Source organism: Rhinolophus sinicus, chromosome 17 (genome assembly GCF_057876585.1).
Source record: "Rhinolophus sinicus isolate RSI-liver-muscle chromosome 17, RSI-T2T, whole genome shotgun sequence".
Classification (NCBI taxonomy): Eukaryota; Metazoa; Chordata; class Mammalia; order Chiroptera; family Rhinolophidae; genus Rhinolophus; species Rhinolophus sinicus.
This window is the reverse complement of record NC_142517.1, coordinates 53,789,624-53,809,739: the sequence shown is the minus strand read 5'-3', so window position 1 is coordinate 53,809,739 and position 20,116 is coordinate 53,789,624. Positions and strand designations below refer to the sequence as shown.

The 20,116-nt window shown below is 36.3% G+C and overlaps 1 protein-coding gene across 9 annotated transcripts in view; it reads right to left on the bottom strand.

Annotated features, from left to right (window-relative positions):
- Positions 1 to 10,555: 10,555 nt before the first annotated feature.
- IL1RAP (interleukin 1 receptor accessory protein) overlaps positions 10,556 to 20,116 on the bottom strand; it is a 128,119-nt gene continuing 118,558 nt past the window's right edge. For 6 of the 9 annotated variants that reach the window (XM_074329429.2, XM_088794502.1, XM_019743144.3 and 3 more), the window contains one exon: positions 15,365 to 16,667. In XM_074329429.2, coding sequence (XP_074185530.2) covers positions 15,949 to 16,667 — 719 coding nt within the window. In that variant the 3' untranslated portion in view covers positions 15,365 to 15,948. Of the gene's footprint in view, positions 11,645 to 15,364; positions 16,668 to 20,116 lie in introns of those variants that run through there. The other 3 variants (XR_016019818.1, XR_016019817.1, XM_074329455.2) reach the window with 3 other exon arrangements.

The following is a 20,116-nucleotide window of genomic DNA, read 5'->3' as shown; positions in this document are numbered from 1 at the left end:
AAAAGAGGGAATGGCTACTTGGTTGGAAAAAACACACACAAATCTTGGTCACACATTTGTCAAGCATGTGATGTTTGTCTTGAGTCTCAAGTAGTGAACACAAGTTTATAAGGTGAATGAGTAGTTGTAGGAGGTAGAGTAGTGGGCATTTGAGGCAAAGGTGCAGACAGACTTTGGAAATTGTGTAACAGATTGGAGAAATGGGAGTAGGTTGTGATGGCTAAATCTCACAGTAGTCACCTCCATGCAATATCACTTCTGACATGGCAGGGCACTTGAAACACTGGGTTTTCCAAGGACAAAGCATTTAAAAATTATACTGCACTAATTTGTAGAATAGAAAAATTAATGCTCAACAGTAACTGAGGATGGCTTGCTCATTACTTCAAAATGGCTTATAAAGTGCCTACCATGTATGAGACTTTGGACGGTGTGGAGAAACTAAGCAACAACAATAATCATTTTGTCAAGGAATGGTTAATGGGGCACTACAAAACATGTAAACACATTACTATATACAGAGAAGGAAGGAAAGAGACTGGTTCTTATTCTCACACTTCCATCAATATGGGTCAAAAGAGAGCCCAGAATTGTTTATATTCCTGGAGAGACTTCTGAATCTCTCTAAACCTAGCATTCATAACCTCACCACCTTTTCCTTCCTATAGAATATTGGGACAAATCTCATTATGCTCTCTGACCCTGTTTGCATCAGCTATGACCACAAAATGCCTACGACTCTCTGGTCATCCCAACAAAATTAAACTCTCCTCCTCAGAGGTCTCTTTATATTCCCTCTCCCCAACTGGATCCAATCTCCCATCCATTTCTCTGCTGGAGTCCATCAGACTAATTTCATCATAGGTTACGCATGAACCCAAGCCTCCCGGAACACCTTCATCTCCTACATTAGAATCCAAACATCATTCGGTTCCTCCCCATTAATGACCTCAATCCCTTCCCCTCTCCAAGCACTACACCACTTTCACCAAGCACTCTGGAACTCCTGGTCCATCATCAGCAGAATTTCTGACATTATCTATCGCTTGTATGTCAATCACCTTCTCTTCTTACTCTAATAAAAGCTGGTTTGCCCTGAAGATACTTTTCCTCCTCCAGCATTCCCAAATAGTGACTGTTGTCTTCCCATATCCCATATAAAGCCAGCCTGTGAGTAAAATAATGTCCTTCTTTCTTCTTGTTGCTGCTTCTGGACCATTGTCCTTACTTCCTTTATAAAATCCTCCAGCTTTAAATTTCATGTATATCACCCAGATTGCCTCCTGAATGAAATCATATACCAACCTCTGATCTCTCCACCTCATTTAGTGACTTTGGCACCTGGCTTACTGTCATTCCTTCAATAGCACTGCCTTAATTCTTGGTGACTAAAATATGCACATAGAATATATTTCCAATACTTTAGCCACTCAGGTCATGATGTCCTTCCCTCCAATTGGCCTATCTTCAATCTACCTCATTTCCTCACTGTTATTATCTTATCTTTAATGTTATGAGACCAAATAATTTCAAGTTCTTCATAATCTCAATTTCAAGAAAAAATGCTCAACATCACTAATAATCATAGAAATGCCATAGAAATAAAAACCACAATGAGATATCACCTCACCCCAGTTAGAATGGCTATCATCAACAAGACAAATAAAAACAGGTGTTGGAGAGACTGTGGAGAAAAAGGAACCCTCCTACACTGTTGGTGGGAATGCAGACTGGTGCAGCTGCTATGGAAGACAGTGGGGAGGTTCCTCTAAAAATTAAGAATAGAATTACCATATGACCCAAAAATCCCTCTCCTGGTTATCTACCCCAAAATTCTGAAAACATTTATCCGTAAAGATATATGTGCTCTGATGTTCATTGCAGCTTTATTTACGGTGGTCGAGACATGGAAACAACCAATGTGTCCTTCAATAGATGATTAGATAAAGAAGATGTGGTACATATATACAATGGAATACTATTTGCCATAAGAAAAGATGAAATAGTGCCATTTGGGACAACATGGATGGATCTTGAGATTATTATGTTAAGCGAAATAAGTCAGACAGAAAAAGTCAAGAACCATATGATTTCACTGATATGTGGTATACAAAACTGCAAACAATGAAAGAACAAGATAAACAAATGAAGAAACAGAAACTCATAGACACAGACAATAGTTTAGTGGTTACCAGAGGGTAAGGGGCAAAGGAGGTGGTAGACAAGGGTAAAAGGGATCAAATATATGGTGATGAAAAGAGAACTGACTCTGCGTGATGAACACACAATGTGATATGTAGATGATGTAATACAGAATTGTACACCTGAAACCTATGTAACTTTAATAACAATTGTCACCCCAATAAACTTTATTTCTTTTAAGAAAAAGAAAAACAAAGAAAAAAAAAGAATTCACTTTCCGTCTGTCATCTCCTACCTTTCTAGTCTAGTTGAACTAGTACCCTTATTTCAATAACATTTTGACCTTACAAAGACCTCCAACCTATTGATCTTACAACTTTAACTATTTCTAAATTACCTCATGTCCTCACTTCACTCTTTATGTGACTTAAATTCCACAGTCAATCAACGTACGCATTTCTCTGCAGGCATTCTCAATCCCCACCCTAGTTAAACCCATCTTTCCACCTACTTACTTACCATCTGCACATGTGTAGCCAAATGTGGTAGAGAAAAACAGATAAACATGCTGACTGATTCCACATCAATTTCATGACCGCCATCCTCAAGTAGACTCTTCTTGTTCCCCAGAAATAATACCACTTTTCCCAGGATCATTTACTTTCTTCCTAGATGAGTGTTTCATGTCTGGACCTTTTGTCTCAAATATCCAATACCCAACACCTCTTTACCCATTCTCACTCTAGACTTATTATCTTGATAATATCTTTTAATTTAGAAAGCAATTGAAGAGAACCAGAAAATGTAGTTCTCAAATCCCAGCACTACATCTCACCTACCAGCTTCACTCCTGTTGCTCTGAGCTTTGCTCTATTTGAGGAAACCGTTCCACCTGTGCACAGGAATCAATTCACTCAGGGTCATTCTTCCAGTAATTTTCTTTTCTCTGTGTTGCATCTCTATCTTTTGTTCTCTACCTATCTATCTGTCCACATGCAGCTAAATACTGATGAAAAACACACAAATCTGCTAACTTAAAAATCTAAATCTCTATTTTCCCCCTGTATCAAAATTGCCGCTCCATTTTATTAGTTTATTGAGCCCAAACTGTGAATTGATCCTTACACCTCTCATACTTTTATATCCCTCATCTAATATGTCAGAAAATCCTGTCAGCTCAACTTTAAAAAACATGTGTGGTCTGTGCGCCCCTTCTTACCACTCTTTTGCTAACATGCTGATTTCACGTCTCCATCATCTCTCACTTAGTTTACTGCAGTAGCCTCTCACCTCCATTCTTGTTCCCTCAGAGTTTATCCTTCCCAAAACAGGCAGAGTGCCCTGGTAAAATATAAGGAATATCAAGTCACTCTTTTGCGTAGAACCCTCTGATAGATCCCAGATCTAGCTATCTCCTGTTAGCTCCCTCTCTGTCTTTATCTACCCTGTTTTATGCCCTAAGAGGCTGGACTTTTGGGATTGAATCTACAAGATTCCTTGATCTCTGGTTTCTGGTTGGATTTAGTAATGACAGCATTAGCCAGAGATTGGTGGACAGAAGGAGAAGGAGGTCTAGGTCTGCCTCCTGCATCTATATGGTCAACAAATGTTGGGTGTTTACTGAAAGCCACAACAGCTGTCCAGCATCCCACTCTATACAGATACCCCTGGTTTCTTATTCCCCACGCCACCTTAGACCTAGGATACTAATACCGCCCACTGTTACTAGTACTGGATACTACACCATCTCACTTTAGGTTTCTTAAACCTGTGTACATATTTGTGAATAGAAATTTATTAAACTATACTTAAATTTCCTAGTTTATGTATACCATCTGTTTCCTGCTAGTACTATGGAAGATAGATTTGCCATCTCACTTGGAATAAATGAAGGTTCTCACAATGGTACAAGGACATGCATTATTGTCACTTTGCTTCAGTGCCTCTGACTTCATTTTCTATTCTCCCACATGCTCCCTGTACTCCAACCACAGAAATCCTTGATCTTCTTCTTCTTCTCTTTTTTTTTTCATCTTAGGACTTTTATACTTTGCTATTAAGTCTGTTCACCCCTCTACTATCTTGTTTAGATCTTCACTCAAAAGCTATCTTCTCTTTGGAGCTTTCTCTGAACACTATTTAAAATTGAAAGTCTCCTCTCAACATTCTTAATCCCATGTCTCTGCTTTATCTAAATGTGTAGAACCCATCACCATATAATATGTTCTATGTTTTACTTATTTATTTAATTTATTTTCTGTCTCCTACTACTAGAATTTAAGCTTGAGGAAAGAAAGGGATTTGGTCTGTTTTCTTCGCTGAAGTGTTTTGAGTTTTTATAGTAGTGCTGGGTAGAGTAGATGATCAATAGATGGAAAAACAGGAGAAATGTTATGAGAGATTTGATAGGAAAGAAAATATTTTCTGTTGGCAGTATCAGAAAAATGGTATTTAAACTGCATGTTGAGAGTGGACATGTGAAATGAGTAGGAGGGTTTCCCCAGGAAGTAACAACAGGAATGAAGTCACACGGATAGAAAACATTCAAGAAACAATCTTTGAATTGGATTGGAGTGTTGAATGCATAGATGGAAGCAGAAGAAAAGTAAGTTGCTGAAGATAGGGTCAGGCCAGAAAATAGGGTGCCCCAAATATAGAGCAAAACAAACCAAAACAAATTTTATGTTGTGAGAAGTGAGATGCCACAGAGTCTCTGAGACTTGGAGTGTCATGATCAGAGTTGTATCCAGAAAGATTGATTCGGTGATGGTGTACACAAGAGTTTGAGAGGGAAGAATGGAGTCATTGAGGGAAACCAAAAAGCTATTATAAGAAGTGATAAGTCCTGACCACAGCACTGGTGATACCATGGAGAGGAAGACTGTAAAATATATAGTCTAGTAAGAGTTTATTGACCCATAGAGGGATATATATATATATATAATATGTATATATATATATTATATATATATATATATATATATATATATATATATATATATATATAATATGCAGGGCATTTGGAGGAACTGATCTCTTAATTACCAACTGAGTCTGAATCAACACAGTACTTAATTTTATTTTTCAATATCATCTGGATTTTGAAACAATAACCAGGCTTATTTTTTTTCTTTTTTCTGCTTGACTTCATTAGCCAGAAATACTCTATGGTACACTGTAGATAGAGAGTGTTTATCACAGCTTAGTGTCCTGTCATTTTGAGTCTATTTAATGGCAAGTTAACAAACAGAACATCTGTCAGTGAACATGCTGCTGATTCCAACATCAGCTGTTACTGCAGATAGAGTGGAGCAGGGATGGGAGTCCTTAATGCGAGGGTGGTGACCAGGACAGGCATGGCACAGCTGGGGCTCTTTCCACTCCTACTTGGTCATGGATCATCTATTCTCAAGCAATGCCAAGAGCTGAATTTAGTGGTGCTGGGTGTGGTATTGGAAGCCTCAGGATTCAATATTGGAATTCATTTTATATAATGGTGAGCAAAAGCCTAAAGTGGTATCTTCTAAAAAAGAAAAAAAAGCACACTGCATCTATAACAGAGGAGAGATGGAAGAAAAAGACAAGGCTCTATTACTTTGTCCACAGTAATAGTAGTCATGACAGTTAATTTATTTAAGGAAACATTAATGGAAAAAAACCCTGTTATGTATTAGCCATTGTGCTAAATGCTCAACTTAGGGATTCAATATATATTTATCTGACCATGGAAGCTTACAGAATATCAGGTATAAGAGATCTATAGAAATGTATAATTCAATAACAAGTATAATATGACAAATACAAGTACAGAGGAAAGAACACCTGACTCTGCATGGAGAAGTTTCATAGGCTTGACAACATTTGAGCTGAACTTGAAGCATTGAAACAGCTCTTAGGTGGAGGTAGAGAAGAGTGGTCATTCCAAGCAGAACTACCATAATCAGTAAAGGCATATAGGGCACAAAAGTACACGGCATGTTCAAAAAACAATGTTTAGTGTGTATATAACTTACATTCTTAGAATTCTTGAGAAGAAAAGGAAAGAAGGATTTTGAAAGAATTTTTGGAAGTAGGATCCACAACAGTTGGCAATCAATTGACTCAAGATGAGTGGGAGGAGAGTTCTTAGATTTGTTTTTACTTTGTGCAATTCAACCAGCATTGTATGCACTTATGAAGAATCATAAGCCCCTAGACATCTAACTTTGGATTACTTGGAAGGAATCATGGATTCCTTCATGAAAAACATGGGAAAGTCTTGATTTATTATTATTATTACAACAACTCTTAGAATATCAGAAAAGCACATAGTGATTCTTGAATTGTATTTATGGGGAAACTATGGCACAGTTAGTGATTTACTCAAGATCTCAGCAAAAGAATTGTGGTTTGGATTAGAATTCAGATATCCTAACTGCAGAGATGTTGCTGTTTACACACTGTGTAATTTCCAAATCTTTCTTTTCTTTCTTTCTTTTTCTTTTTCTTTTCTTTTCTTTTTTCTTTTCTTTTCTTTCTCTCTCTCTCTCCCTCCCTGCCTCCCTCCCTGCCTCCCTCCCTGCCTCTCTCTCTCTCTCTCTCTCTCTCTCTCTCTCTCTCTCTCTCTCTCTCTCTCTCTTTCTTTCTTTCTTCCTTTGGGCATGATGAAATATGTGGACATATATCACAATAGGAACCCACTTGGGTTTTATATGGGTAAATGACAAGAGCAAAACTCTTTTAAGAAGATAAAAGGTAATTTTTTTTAATCTAGTTTACAAAACAGTGACCTTGAAACTTGAAATTAAAATTGGTTTAGATAATTTGAAGGCACCAGAGTTGAACAATGAACAGGCTCCATGTAAACTTAATGTATCTCCTCACAGCGACTGGCCCCAGAGAGTGAGAGAAAACAGATATGGGAGAACAGAACTTCGCTGTTAGCTTTATAAGTGAAAAAATGTATGTTACATGAAGTAAGTCTAAACACACAAAAGCATTGTTTAGACCTAGTTCTATTGAGTAGAAGCCTTGCGTATTTTAAACGTTCTTCCAAATATCACTAGACCGTGGGTGCTGGTGTGTATATATGTGAGAAAGTGAGGCTTATTTAAGCATTATCCAGCGAGCCAAAGAAGCATAGAATTATAATATCCTACAGAATTTCTAATCAAACTCCATCCATTTGAGGGTCTCAGAGGTCTGCGATACACAGGAGAAACAACTTGATTATTAATATATAACCATTTCGGTTCAAAGCTAAGACGAAAACCTGGGTGACTCCAGAGGAAGCAATTACTTGCTCATCCTTCTCCTTGCAGTGGCTACTTTTTGGAATAAACAGTCATTTCTAATATCTTTAGAGGAGAGCCTAGAATAAAAGTTTTATTTCAACACTAAAACCCCAGACCAAGAATGTGGTTAACCAGCTCCATTTATCTCATCTATCTGCAGCTTTCAGAGTCTGCTGCCTTTTTGTCCAGTAAAACAGAATGAAGAGAGGGGGAAAGGAGGGAGTCAAAAGGGAGAGAAAGAGATACCAGGACAGCCAATGATGTAATTCTTCCCCAGCGCTATAATCTTTCACCAAGCAGAAGACATGTTCTAGCTAGAACAAGACAGTGAGCTCTCATTTGAGTTGCAGTACCACTACAGTGAGTTAGCTTACCAGGTTAGGGAAAATTTAGGTAGACTAAGGACCAATCACTTTCCTTTTCTGGACCTCAATTTATTCAACTGAAAAATACAGTCATCCCTCCATATCCCAGGGGTGTTGGTTCAGGACCTCTGCAGATAACAAAATCTGCAGATGCTCAAGTCCCTTATATAAAATGGTGTAGTATTTGCTTATAACCTTCGCACATCTTCCCTTTAAATTATCTCTAGATTACTTATAAAACTTAATACAATGTAAATACTAACTAAGTAGCTGTTATACTGTATTGTTCAGGGAATAATGACAAGAAGAAAAAGCCTGCACACGTTCAATATAGACAACCATCATAGACCTGACTACATAGTACACATAAGCAATGCAATTTTTTCCCCCTGAATATTTTTGACCACAGTTGGTTGCATCCATGGATGAGGAACCTGTAGATATGGATGGCCAACTTTAAATGGTTGATTATGCTACAGTGCTGCCTTTAAAATATGTCCAAAAATTGTTTGATACCCCTCTGTTCAAGAGGTGGAGCTAAATTTCCCTTCTCTTGTGTTTGGGCTGGACTTAGGGACTCATTTTTAACCAATAGAATATTGCAGAAGTGATGCTATGTCACTTGGAGATTGGGTTATAGAGGGCATTGAGGCTTCCTTCTCTCTCTCTTTCTCTCTCTCTCTCTCTCTCTCTCTCTCTTTTTCTCTCTCCCCCTCTCTCTCCATCTCTCTGTCTCTCTCTCTCTCCGATCTTTTGCTCTGGGGTAAACCAGCCAATGTGCCATGAGGATACTCAAGCAGCCCTATGGAGAGGTACATATGGCAAGGGACCAAGACATCCTACCAACACCCATGCGCCTGCATGTGGAGGTGGATCCTACAGGCCCAGTCAAACCTTCAGATGACGGTAGCGCTGGCTAGCAGTTTGATAACAACCTTATGAGTAACTGTAAGCAAGGACCACTCAGGTAAGTCTTCCAAATTTCAGACCGACAGAAAATGTGAAATAATCAATATCTGTTGTTTTAAGCTATTATGGGAGTAATTTGTTAATGGTAATACAAAAAAATAGTTTTTTTACTTCTTACTCTTTCAGAGACTATGATTCTCTTTCATTTTTTTTTAAATTTTAAACTTCAACCTTTAGAACCATTTGAAATTGTATTGTCTATTCTTTAATTTTTAGGTTATGAAAGATTACAGTTAGACCATATGATCTGGAAAGTACCCCAGTATTCAGAAGGTTAAGGAATTTCTCTTGGACCTCATCTTTTTCTGCAGCTTTCTTTTATAAAATAATAATAATAATAATACCACTATCAAACATGCAATTTACAGATCTTAGAAGTTCACATTTATTATATAATTTTATCTTTACAACAATCCAATGAGGTAGATCTTATATTATTTCCATTTTATATATGAGGAAATTGAGAACTTGAGAGCAAAAATGTCCGATTAAAAGCCACATAGTAAGTAAAATAACTGATACTCTAATTCAGGCCTTCTGACTCCAACTTAATATTTTTCCACTATTTTAAGAGCCCTTATAATATAAATGATCATTTAATTTCATTCCCCAAACCCTGATACCCACTCCACAATTTAGCTGCCCAATCTGATATTTGACAATTTTTATATATCTTTTTTTCTCTTTTATATTACTGAGGTTTATAAATGAGTCTTCTTAGAAATCATCTAATTGACTTTGCCTACAAACAAAATGTTATACTTTTTACCACATGGATATAATACTAGGGTTCTAGCTTACTCTGGCTAACCAATGAGTTACTACATAGATTATCTCAGTAACTTTATTATCTGCATTTTGTTTTTCTCATATATTATGTAATTTCATAATAAGATATGAAAATAAAGGCCTCAAATCCCAGTATTTGGAAATGAGTTATAAGTTTTGCACTTTTAAAAAAATATGTTGATTATAATATCAGGTTTTGTATTTTTTTTTTTTTTTACCTTTTCCCCTCCAAATTTACAATATGTCATCTTTGATTTTTCATTGAAATAATTGCAAATATTATAAGGATACTTAAAGCAGTTATCATTTACAAGAGTACATATCTGAATTATTTTGGGAGATTTAGTATTCTGGAGTAGACCTCAAATATGTGCAGTTTTTTAAAAGATGGTGTTCAATATTGGTTAAGAAACACTTGCTCAAAGTGTTTTAAAACATGGTATTAAATTATAAATTAACTGCAAGAATGTGGCACAGTTTTTGACAATAGAAATATAGTATGTTGTTATGTAGGCCTCTGTGTCTGAAATAAAAAAGAAATACATATCAGATTCGATTTTATTTTGTGTTTTTCTTCCAATAAAGCAATGGAGTATTCAAATCCCCATCACTTAGGAGAAGGATAACATAGCTCATGATCTGAGTTCAGAATTTATTTGGAATCTCCCATGAGCCCGTTTCAAAGAGCCATTCTTTCCATTTAAATATCTTAAGTTTTGAGTTGTTCAAGAAAAAAAATGTGTAAATTATTCTCTAAAGCATTTTGAATGTGTCAATTATCTCCTCGCTTCACTAGGAAGTAAAGTTTTTTCCTTATTCAGTATTATAACTTATTAACATAGATCATGACTTCTTAAGCATTGATTCTCATCAATACAAAGAGAGCTTTTCCTCATGATTGAATGATACTGCACAACATTAGAAAAGCCATATAAAATTCAAATCTTTAATACAAACAGAGAGTCCAAATCACAGAGACAGCAGATGCATAGATAGCAGCAGACTTCATAATACCCACTTTTTGTCAGCTTTTGTCTCTTCCTTCATCTGAGCTTTAGCACGTTCAGTTTGAATTCCCTATTTAGCTCTTCGGATAAATGGATCAAGTGATGCTTTCTAATGACCATGTTACATGCTCTGTTGTGTTCTAAATATCTTCAATTCTTCTGAGGCTCCCTGGATATTAAAAAATGAAATGGCTCATTGGCAGATAGTTTGCGCAAAGCCACTGAACGGAAATTAACCAAATACAAGAACTTTCCAACTTTTAAGAATGCTTCCTCTTAAACAGGAACTGTAATTATTATTGTGTATTCCTTCAACAGCTTTTCTTTGGGGAACATTTATATACAAGGTCAGGCCAAGTCTTTTCTACACACTTTTGTTGTTGTTTCGTTTTGTTTGTTTTTTTTGTTTTTGTTTACGGATACTAACTTGACACATCGGCAAGATGAGGTGAGATGTTGGCCACAAAGTCCTTCTCTTCCTTCATTATCAAGTCACGTGACAAATCTGTTTGAATGTTTCTTGCCTCTTCAGGTGATCTTAATATCTCATTCTTAGACAAAAGCAGCAGTGTTCATCAAGTTCTATTTCATTTATCTCTTCCTAGGAACATAATAAAAGTGCATTTTCCAGCTGTCTCTATGACTATAGTAGTACTCATTGGTAGTTTTGGCCAATAAACTGCAAGTGAGAGTAGTAAGTGTAATATTTAGGCTGAAACAGAACAGCAGGAAGCCACACATTTCAGATGGCAAAGCTACAAAAAAGTAATCCCCTACGCTGGGCAGGTAGCATAAACAAGAAAAGTGTCTTGTTAATAGGAAGCTACTGAAATATTGGAGTTATTTATTAGCACAGAATAGCTTATCTGATTCTGATTAATAGATATGATGATCACAGCAATCCTACCAGATTCCAGATGTCAGTGCTTGATGTTTCATGTATTAGAAATACACTCTACTAACCACTCTTCTATTCAACTGTCTCCTTGTGCCAAGGCAACTCCAGGGGCTAAACATGCCCTACATTTTCATCTATTGCCTGTAAACACCTTGTTAAAAGGATGATTCGTAGTCCTCCTTGGCTGGAGAAAATCAGAGCCTATAAGGGTAAAAGAGGAGTTAAAGAGAGATAAAAATTACTGGTTCTTAAACTTTTTGTGCATCAAAATCACCTGGGAAGTTGATTCCTATTGCAAATCTGCCCCACTTTAGAGAATCTATTTAGTTAGTCTTGCATGGGGTCAATAAATATGCATTTTAATATAAACCCAAAATGGATCTGATGTGGATGCATAATGATCTGAAGCCTTGGACTTAAGAAACCTTGGACCAGACTCTAATAAGACTCTCTCCTCTTATAACGTGAATAATAATATACAAAATATGGGAAGAGTTTGAAAGAATTCTCAAAGGTAATAGTTTGACCCATGGGAAACCTTACTGAACTCTCAAGGGTACAGTATTAAAATGCAGACTCCTAGACAATGCTCAGTTCCTAATAAATCAGCCCCTCTGGGAGAGGGGCTTATCTGGGATCTTCACTGTAAGATGAACCCCCAAATGATTCTTAGACACACAAAAGTTTGAAACCATTGCCAAAGGGACTCTTTGTCCTTCTGTGCATACCTTTACGATCAGTTTATTATTTGTGGCTTTTTAAATGAATGTTAGTTCAGGAACATTATTTTTATCAACCACTTCAACTCTTCACACTGGAAGTGAATATATTATTAATATTACTATAGTTTTTACTAGTTATAAGAGGATGTAATAGAAACTCACAATGTAAATCACAGCTGCTGAAATATTAAATTTCTTTTGCAAAGTAAATAGTGAACATATTTTTATTTTTCCTTAAGACAAATACAAATTCTTTATTTTGGGAGAAAAAATTATAGCATTATCATAGAGTATAGAGGACACAAAAAAATGACTCTACTTTTTAAATGCTAAAATGAATGTTATAATATTCAAAATTGAAATCATATAAAATCATAATATGACAAGGCCAAATGATACATCAGACAATTGATAAGACATTTAATTAGCTGTGTATGGGTTTGCATTAACTGCCTTTTTTGATTTGAATGCATAATAGTTCAGAGTAAGTAGTTGCAATTAGGTGAGAAGGGAAAGAGAGGGGTAAAAAAAAATAGGTGGCTTTGTAATAGAAATACTTCCTCTTGAATCTTAAGGAATATTTCTAGAATTGGCACTGGTTAGGTGTAATAAGCCTAGATTAGAAGCCCAACCCTATTGCTAATTGGCTGAGTGTCATTAGAAAAATCATTTAACCTAGATAATATGTTCCCATTCTATACTGCTTTTGTGCATTTTGTTAGAGTAAAAAAAAAAAAGAAAAAAGTGATGAATATGAAATCAATTTGTAGGCCATAAGTCATTATGCAAATGTAAGTTTTTGGAACCATGAAAATGATTTTATTATAGGTATACTACTGGCCAATACTTATTGAGCAATTATAATGTGCCAGATACTGTGCTATGCACTTGCATGCATTATATCTTTTAATGCCCACAAAACCCAATGAGGTTAATCAAATTATCCCCATTTTAGTTAGCCGGAGATTGAGGTCCAGATATCCCATGGTCAAACACTTAGGAGAGAAGCAGGACTCATATTCATCTCTACTTGACTTAAAACTTGTAATCCTAAATAGGCTATATTCCTATGTAAATAATATCCATTTAACCTATAATCATATCATTTCAATTATGAATATTCATGACCCATGAGGAAATTTTCTTTCTTATTATCATTTGCCTTACTGAAATATGGCACTAGATATTACATTCAATTGCAGAATGTTGGGTCATAGACTAATAACATAACCTCCTAGCCTTTCTCCATATAGGAAAAGTATGGTCTATTATCTTTCTGACCCCTGAATAGCTAATTTAAAAATTCATGACTTTATACTGCTTACACTGAACTTATATTGTAAGTGGAAATTGATACTGACCAAAACTTAGCTTTTGAGAACACCATGATTATCTTGCTTCTCATTCATAATAAGAGCTTATGTTTCATTTTCATGCCTTTGCTAGTAGTCCTTTCATTTATTTTTCTTCACTTAAAAATAATTCCTAAATGACAAAAGCAATTTATCAGCTTTTACAAAAATATTTAATTGGGTGGGACACTGCTAATAAGGAGTAAGACTGATTATGGGAAAAAATATTATCTTCCTTCTTAGGATATGGAGTGACTTTTATTACCCACAATTAACAGATTTAGAGAGAGTCTGCTATCTATCTTCCATATGAAGATCCTTGAACATACATCAAGGATCAATTAATATTTTCCAGAGTAATGCAACATAGAACATGGGCTGTGCTCAATGATTTTCTGCTGGACATTCAGGTAGGATGGACCGTCATTTCCTCATTAGAAGTTCCATGATAAGTTGCATTTGCTCTGTGGGGTCCTTATTTTTCCTCATCTTTTTGTTTCAACAGGTAAAAGATCTAATAATTTCTCTGTTTCAACAGAGAAGGGATCTTTTGCTTTTCTCTGCAAGAGGAGTAGTATGATAAAACTTCTGGTTTGTTTCTCCACCCCTCATTCACCATAAGTGACTAAAAGAGGCTGACACTTATTGGGCCATAGTTCGGTAGCAGCCCTGACTAATATATTGACTGCCCAGGTCTAGTACGGCCTTTTGCTCTTTTTATTCTGCTCCTGTTCAAGGGTAGTATTATGTGCTTCTAATTTTCTTATAGTCAACCCACAGAGTAGATAGAAGGCACGTTACCGTCCATCTTTTTCTCCTCTGATGGAGTATTAGGTCAGATCTGCCCTATTCTAAGAGTTCAGGTATTTTCAATTCAGGGAGAGAATAAACATCTTCCATTATGTCCTTAGGCCAGCCTGTCTTCTCCAGTCTCAATATTGTTAGGGACATTTGAATACCTATGTGCACTTATTTTTTGGGAGGTGAATATCTTAGTTCTGAAACTGCAAACTAGTGGCCCACAGACTGAATGTGTACTCATGTATTTTGATTGGTTTTTTGATTTTTTCCCTTTTTTTCTTTTTCTTTTAAGTTTATACCATCCCATAATTGAGAGATTACATAAAAATCTGAATTTTTTTGATTCTTCTTAAAAGCTGAACAATCTGCCAACAGTGAGAGTTAACGCTGGGGCTAAATCAGTGACAACAATCCAGATGGAGTTTAAGTAGAGGTTGCTCCCTTTTAAAGAAATAAATTGCTCTTCAATTACCTACAAATCCAGTAATCTCCATTAACTCCCTGACAGGGTGATCAAATGTTGTGTACCTCTTATGATTATGTTTAAATATTTAAAGAAGCACGTATCTGAACCTATGTCCCTATACACATGGGTCCTAAATGGAGAACCTTATATCTGGCCCTTTTTTGTCTTTTTCTTTCTTTTTTTTTTTTTTTTTTTTAACCTTCTAATCCCTGTAGGCACTTGAATTCACTATCCCTTCTCAGAATACTGAATAGGAAGAAGGGATTCATGCACCAAACTCTACACTAAACCCCTAACAATACTACACTTTTTTTTTTCAGCTGTCAGTTCTAAAAAATATAGATTTTTGCATAAACTTCTATTTCATTTGAAACATTTTCTCACTCTCTTTTGGTCCTTTCCCTTATCTCTCCTAATATGCATTAGAAAGGAACTGAAGATGCATCTCAGCTCTCCTAGTACCTAAACCAAATCTTGATTTCCTAAAATGGAATACTCTTCAGATATAAATTTGAAAGCCGTAAGAGTAGAGAGGGGAGGGAGACGGGGGTAAACATTTGTTAGTACAAATGAAATCACATAAAAATATAACTTTATTGATGCTAACAACTTTAGGCAGTTTAGAGAACACTAGTTTACAGTGAGACTGAGAACACCATGTATCCCTGTGTGGGTGTGTTTGGTTCTTCCAGGGAAAACATGCTGTAGGTTTTCTGTTGAGCTTAGTCCTACAGCTTTCACTAGAACCAACTCCTTTCCATAATGTTCCCTTGAAATATACACATACCCTGTAAGTCTCATAGCCCAACTATACCTGGCTAACTCATAACTTGAGGTTTATCAACAAACTCAAAGGAAACACATTTAAATTCTTTGTTCAGTTTTAAACCATTGGGCGAGATAGAGGATCAGACTTTAGGCAACTTTTACATACTGACCTTCTAGGGGCCAAGAAGAGTGTGCTCTTCTGAGGCCATTAGAGGCAATAATTCTGGATGCAGGTCCTTCGGATCTTTTGTCTCCTAGAAATAAATAGTTTTTAAAAATCAATAAAGGAGACACAATATGCTTGTCCATTAGATGATAAAAATGTCAGTTATTCCCATAGGTTCGTGACACAAAGAGGGCTGGTAGAGATAGCAGTCACCACCCACCACACAGTAATTATAGGATATAAAAGTCATTGTTATTGGATAAATCCGTGAAATGGTGAAGAGCAAGGGCTGAGATCTGGGGAGCAGGGGTTTCCAATCTGGTGCCATTTTGTATCCATTGAGTTTCTGACTGTTGGGGAACAAGCTTACAGAGGTGTGTCTCCCACTGGGGCTGTGTATGGATCTCTGCCCGGCTCTTGCTCCTAAGGTGACTCTCTCCTTCACAGTAGGTGACACAGCAGCGACAGGCTGCAGAGGGCTTCCCTCTGTGCTTGGAAATTGTGCCTGGACCTGGAGAGGCACCTGCAGCCCTCCCCGAACTCTGGAGTTCTGGGGGCTCTTTCAAGCGACTTCTCCTCCTTTGAACATGGTCCAGACTGATGTCAGACTGGGAAGAACAGCTCTCATTCCAGCCAGAGCTGGCACTCAGACTTCTCAGGGGAAGAGCCAACCGCAAGGCTTTCCAGAATTTAGAGCCAGAATGTTTGGACTTTTCTCCCTTCCAGCTCACAAATGACACAGACTCCTTTAGCTGCAGGATGCCCGGGTGTGGATGCTCAAGGGGACGATACTCAACCACAATGAGCTTGGTAGCAATGGAGTTCTGGCACATGACACCCAGTTTAAATTCCAGCATGCTGATGCTCTTTTCTGTCACATAGTCTGGGCTCAAGACAACAATCATCCTTCGGCTCCTCTGAATGAAGTCAAACACTGCTTCCACTGTATCTACAGGAAAATGGAAAGATAGGACATGCCTAGTGAAAACTTATATAAGTTCCAGCTTATCATTGTGCTTCCTACAAAGGACAGGCAATGAGTAAACACTTGAGAATACAGGATCTCATTGTCAAGTAATCTACCCAGTTAAGGAATCTCATCTATACCACTAGTACCAATGGTTGCTAAGTATCTGCTACTATCAAAGATGAGAAATTAACCACCTTTAAAAGCACCTAATTTAGTTCTGTTGGTAAATTATTTCCTGGTTTGAAATATTCTTCCTTACTACTTTTTATAGTGATCCTAGATCTGATATCCTCAAATATTTGAAATATTTTGCAATCATTGTGATCTCACTGTTTTTTTTCTCATCTCTAGATTAAATAACATTTATCTTATTCTCCTTATGACATGGTATCAAATCTCTTCCCCACTTTTATTATTTTCTTCTGAATAATATTCAGTTTATGTAAGTGTTTCTTAAGAGTAGTATCTTGAACAGGGCTGAACATAGTGCACCAGACATAGTCTGATCAGCACAAAGCAATATGGAGCTACCATCTTCTAAGATCCATATAGTTTACATGTCTTGATACTTAAAAAAGTTTTTGTATCAGACAATTCATAGTATTGATCAAAATTCCTTTTCTTCTTTTTTTTTTTTGTGTGAATATATGGTCTAAAAATCAATTAAAGGGGCAGCAGCATTGACAATGGATAAGAATCAATTAGTTAAGACTTCTGGCAAAGCATTCAATTCTAATAATTAACTGAAGTGGATTTGGACAGATCTGAATGGAAAAGATCTTGAGTTAAATGCAGTGCTTAACTCACTGTTCACTCTAAGAGCTTAATGAACAATGTTATTTTCTGAAGGGAAAAACTTCCAAATATATGAACCGTAGCCCCTGACAGCTATGACAACAGGTGCTGCAGACACATCATGAGGTTGAGTACCACTGCTTTGAGGGTCGGGGGTGAAATAGTGGCCTAGAGACGTTTCAGCCTGTGAAGACAAGCTGAAAGTCTGCAGGAAATTGATCGTTACAAAATTTGACAGGGAATGAAGGAGCTGTGGGCCAGATTAGTTCTTTCCAATTAGTGAATTTAACATGAATTTGAAGGAAAATTAGAAGAGACATGTGCTCAATTTTTAAGAACCTGTGAAGGGTTTTATAAAAAGTGCAGAGTGTTTTAGAGAATTGTCTCTATCTTAAAAGATGAATCTAAATTTTCACTTATTATCAAAGCCTGTGTGTGTGTGTGTTTGTGTGTGTATGCATGCATGTTTTATAAACTCCTGTGTTCTGTCTAATACTGCCCAAAATCTTATGTAGCTGCCTTTCATAAACCTGAGAATGGGAGAGTGGGAAGCCTACTGCTTTTCCTGTCTCATGATACATATGATAAACCTTTAAAATAACATGGATAGTTTTTCATCAAAAGGAACTTGTGTACTCAGATTGTGTGTGTGTGTGTGTTACTTCAAAATAGCCACATTAGGAAAATGTACATCCTGTTCAAAATAAAGTATTATCCTAGATCCTCTAACAAAGAGCCTGTGGCTTTTTAAATTTTCACTTACTAGTACCCCATTCAGAAAATGTGGGATTTGCATTTGAAAGAGGGCAATGCTAAAGAAACAGACATGAATGGTGAAATTCCAGACTTTGAGTAATGAATATAGTAAATGCTTCTCTGATAGGGGATAGCCTATTTTTACTTAGAGGTCTTCACAGAGTACTTTGAAAGAAGCTGTGCTCTTTATGGCATATATATTAATATCTTACATATTGTCAAAACTTCATATCTGAGGATGCAAATTATTGTGATTTTAATGCTAAAGATTATTTGAAGAGGGTCCTTTATTCTGTCTGGCTCAAATGAGTTGTGGCTATATAGTGATGACGCTAGTTTCCTTGTGTGGTACTTTGTTTTGAAGTCACAATTTCTGGTCTGGAACTCCCCAATATTCCAGAATACTCCTGCCTTTGTACAACATAATTCTCGGAAATTCACCTAGGAAAAACAAACAAACTAGGGCTTTGATTTTGTTCTTTGGCTAGGTTATTGGTGTGTGAACGAGCAGTACATCTCTCTCTCTTTCTTAAAACTTGAAGTGTAGTTAAAAAAAAAAGGGGGGTGGGGGGCTGTCATCCCATTTGGAAGATGGATCTGAATTCATATATTGGTTTTGTCATTTATCTGTCTTTTTGTCTTAACATCTTTATATATGAGATTACCCATCTATAAAACACATATGATAGCAAACATGGAGTGTTGTTAGACAAACTAGAGATACCTAAATGTAAATGTCTAGCAAAACCAATATTAAAATAAAGTGTGCTGCAAACACACTAATGTTGATTGAATCTGAATCAATTCTTGATGATGATTTCAGAGAATCACCTTAATATGTAGATTTATGAGAATCATAAGTTTTAAAAGTTCTGTCTGTTCAGTTGAAAATAGACGTTGATTAAAAAAAAATACTACTGAAACACTTAATCTCCTAGCCCATTGCTAATGGTACTTCATATTCCTTGATAGAAACAGAGAAACAAGACAGACTAGTTGCTGAATATGTCTCTCCTATCATACTGTGAATTTACTTGTGTGAAAGACCTAGTGACATCAATAAATGACTGAAGAAAATATCTTGAGAGTTTTAACAAGGTCAGTAATATCCAATTAGCTGTGATGACCAAACTACTGACACTGAATCTGCTATTATTGAAAGTAATTAGTCACTACTATGTTCTAGGAGGTCATTTAATATGTTCAGGGTTGGAAGCAACTTCAGACTCATCACCACCCATCCAATGCACTGAACCCATATATAAAATCTCATAAAAATTCATCAAATCTCTGTACATCTCTAGTAAAGGGGGCCTAGTATCTCCAAAAAACAATGAAATACATTATTGCTCAACTCTGCTTTAGTTTCCTGATTGAATAGAAATCTGTTTCCTTGTAATGTCCATCCATTGATCTTAGTCTACCCTTTGGAGATTCCTTTCAAAGGGAAAAAATCTTCAGTAGGAAAATTTTTACTAATCTAACCAGTTCAATTATAGGGACGCAATAAATATTTTTAGTGTAAGTGGATAGAAAAGAAAAAATTAAGCATAAGGTTTCCTGTCACTGTGAATATAATATTAAAGTATGGACTAACTCAAAAGAAAATGCATATCCAAATATTTATCACTGATTTATTTGTGACAGAAATGCATCTTTGATTCCTTCATTCATATTACCATCTATTAACTAAAAGCAAGGCATTAATTAATTGATCTCATTCTAAAGCAACTGCATTGGGGTTGCATTAAATCCTGTAAAAGGTAAGAGATTCCTGCAAGCTACCCAAGTTCCAAGTTGAACAAAAAGGAACAGGCTGTGTCTTTGTTTTAAAAGAATCTCTCTCTCTCTCTCTCTCTCTCTCTCTCTCTCTCTCT